Genomic DNA, 1,916 nt, shown 5'->3' on the forward strand with positions numbered 1-1,916 from the left:
TATATATATATATATATATATATATATATGTATGTGTATATATATATATATGTATACATATATATACACACTCATTTATATGTATATATACGCACATATGCGTACTTATATATACATATATACATATGTATATACATGTATACCTACACACACACGCATATATGTGTGTGTGCGTGTGTGTGTGTGTGTGTGTGTACACACATAGATATGGATACGATTCTGTATACCGACAAGTGTGTCAATATACTGTGTATGAACTTGTGTGTATGAAATTGCGTATGCGCGTGCATGTGTTTTTTTGTGTAAGTGAGTACATGTGCCGTTGTGGATATAAATGCAAAAGTAGCTTAGAACACGTACAGTCACCTTGCCGCATCAACGAGCTGACAGTAAACCAGAGGCTGTTGAGAATTGTAAATTGGTTCTCCACTACATCAGAATCTGGGTTGCAAGGATGTGGGTTATACCATTCATAAGGACTGAAGCGAGCTAGTACGAACAGCATAAAACTGACGCACAAGTAAGCTGCTACCACATATACCCAAACCTGGAAACAGAAATAGGAAAAGTGCTAATGTAAGTTATTTATTGCGAACATATGTGTATAATAAAGCAATGAATGAATGACTTACTGAATGAATGAATGAAAGAATGAACGAGAAAGCGAAATAGATATCGATAAAAGTGAAAGAAGAATGAAAATGTAGGTGCTTAGAAATTAATTTGAGCGAGTGCTAGAATTAAAGAAGAAAGTTAGAAATACGTTTATTAGAAGAGCGAAATAGAAATTGTTATGAAATGAAGGTATGCAGTGAGAATTATGTTAGTTGCTTGTTATACTGACAATGTAGCAGATATGTTGACTGTATTAGAAGTCATCCGTGAGACAGTCTAATGAGAGGAACGAAGGCAGAAGAACATGTTTTCTTGTCACTCCTTTATTTGCAAATGATTAAACATTCTTTTTATTGTTCTGCTTTACTACAGTATCTTCTTCATACAGAAATTATTTCTGAGAAGTTATTTTCGAATCATTTTTGTATTAATATCTCTAATCAGTGAAATATTTGCGCACACAATAATAACCATCACTGGCCGGTGTATGATTATGACTGACAATTCCAAGTAGATTATACTTCGCTGAGGAGGTCCAATACGGTCGAAATAGGTCTGGAATTATCACCAAGGTTCCTTAGGCAAAATATTCATTCCACCCACACATTTCTATTTCATTCTGTTGCAAATTTCATTAATTCGTTTCATTCATTTTCTTTCTCATTAGAAGTATATTTATTATTAAACAAGTTTATTTTGAATCAGTAAGTTAAGTAAAGAAATTTAATCTCAACTAAACACACACACACACACACACACACACACACACACACACACACACACACACACACACACACACACACACACACAAACACACACACATACACTAAGGTATGTTGATGCAGACAGGAAAAATAGTACTTAGAATATGAGTATATGTATATATTTTTTACGAATATTTAGTAGAAGTAACAGCATGACTGAAGGTCAGAGAATTTCGTGCGTTGGCACTTAACAAAGTAAGTTTCATAAGTGCCAACGTACGGGACCCTCAAACTTTGAGTCACTCTGTTAATACTATTAAATTTTAATAGAATATATTCTTTGACATTTTTATAATTCTTTTACTTGTTTCAGACATTTGACTACGGCTATGCTGGAACACCGCCTTCAAGGATTTTAGTCGAACAAATCGTCCTCAGGATTCATTTTTTAAGCTTAGTACTTATTTTATTGATTTACATTGCTGAACTGCTATGTTACGGGGACATAAACATACCCACACCAGTTGTCAAGCGTTGATAGGGGGACAAATACAGACACAAAGACACACTCACATAGGTATATATATATATATATAT

General features: G+C 33.8%; 1 protein-coding gene across 3 annotated transcripts in view; it reads right to left on the reverse strand.

Annotated features, from left to right (window-relative positions):
* The window catches only part of LOC106874384 (glutamate receptor ionotropic, kainate 2), a 1,088,700-nt gene that overhangs the window by 70,218 nt on the left and 1,016,566 nt on the right, over positions 1-1,916 (reverse strand). For all 3 annotated transcript variants that reach the window (XM_014922100.2, XM_014922098.2, XM_052965681.1), the window contains one exon: positions 361-547. In XM_014922100.2, the coding sequence (XP_014777586.2) occupies positions 361-547 (187 nt within the window). The remainder of the gene's footprint in view (positions 1-360; positions 548-1,916) is intronic.

This window comes from Octopus bimaculoides, chromosome 2, assembly GCF_001194135.2.
Source record: "Octopus bimaculoides isolate UCB-OBI-ISO-001 chromosome 2, ASM119413v2, whole genome shotgun sequence".
Lineage (NCBI taxonomy): Eukaryota > Metazoa > Mollusca > Cephalopoda > Octopoda > Octopodidae > Octopus > Octopus bimaculoides.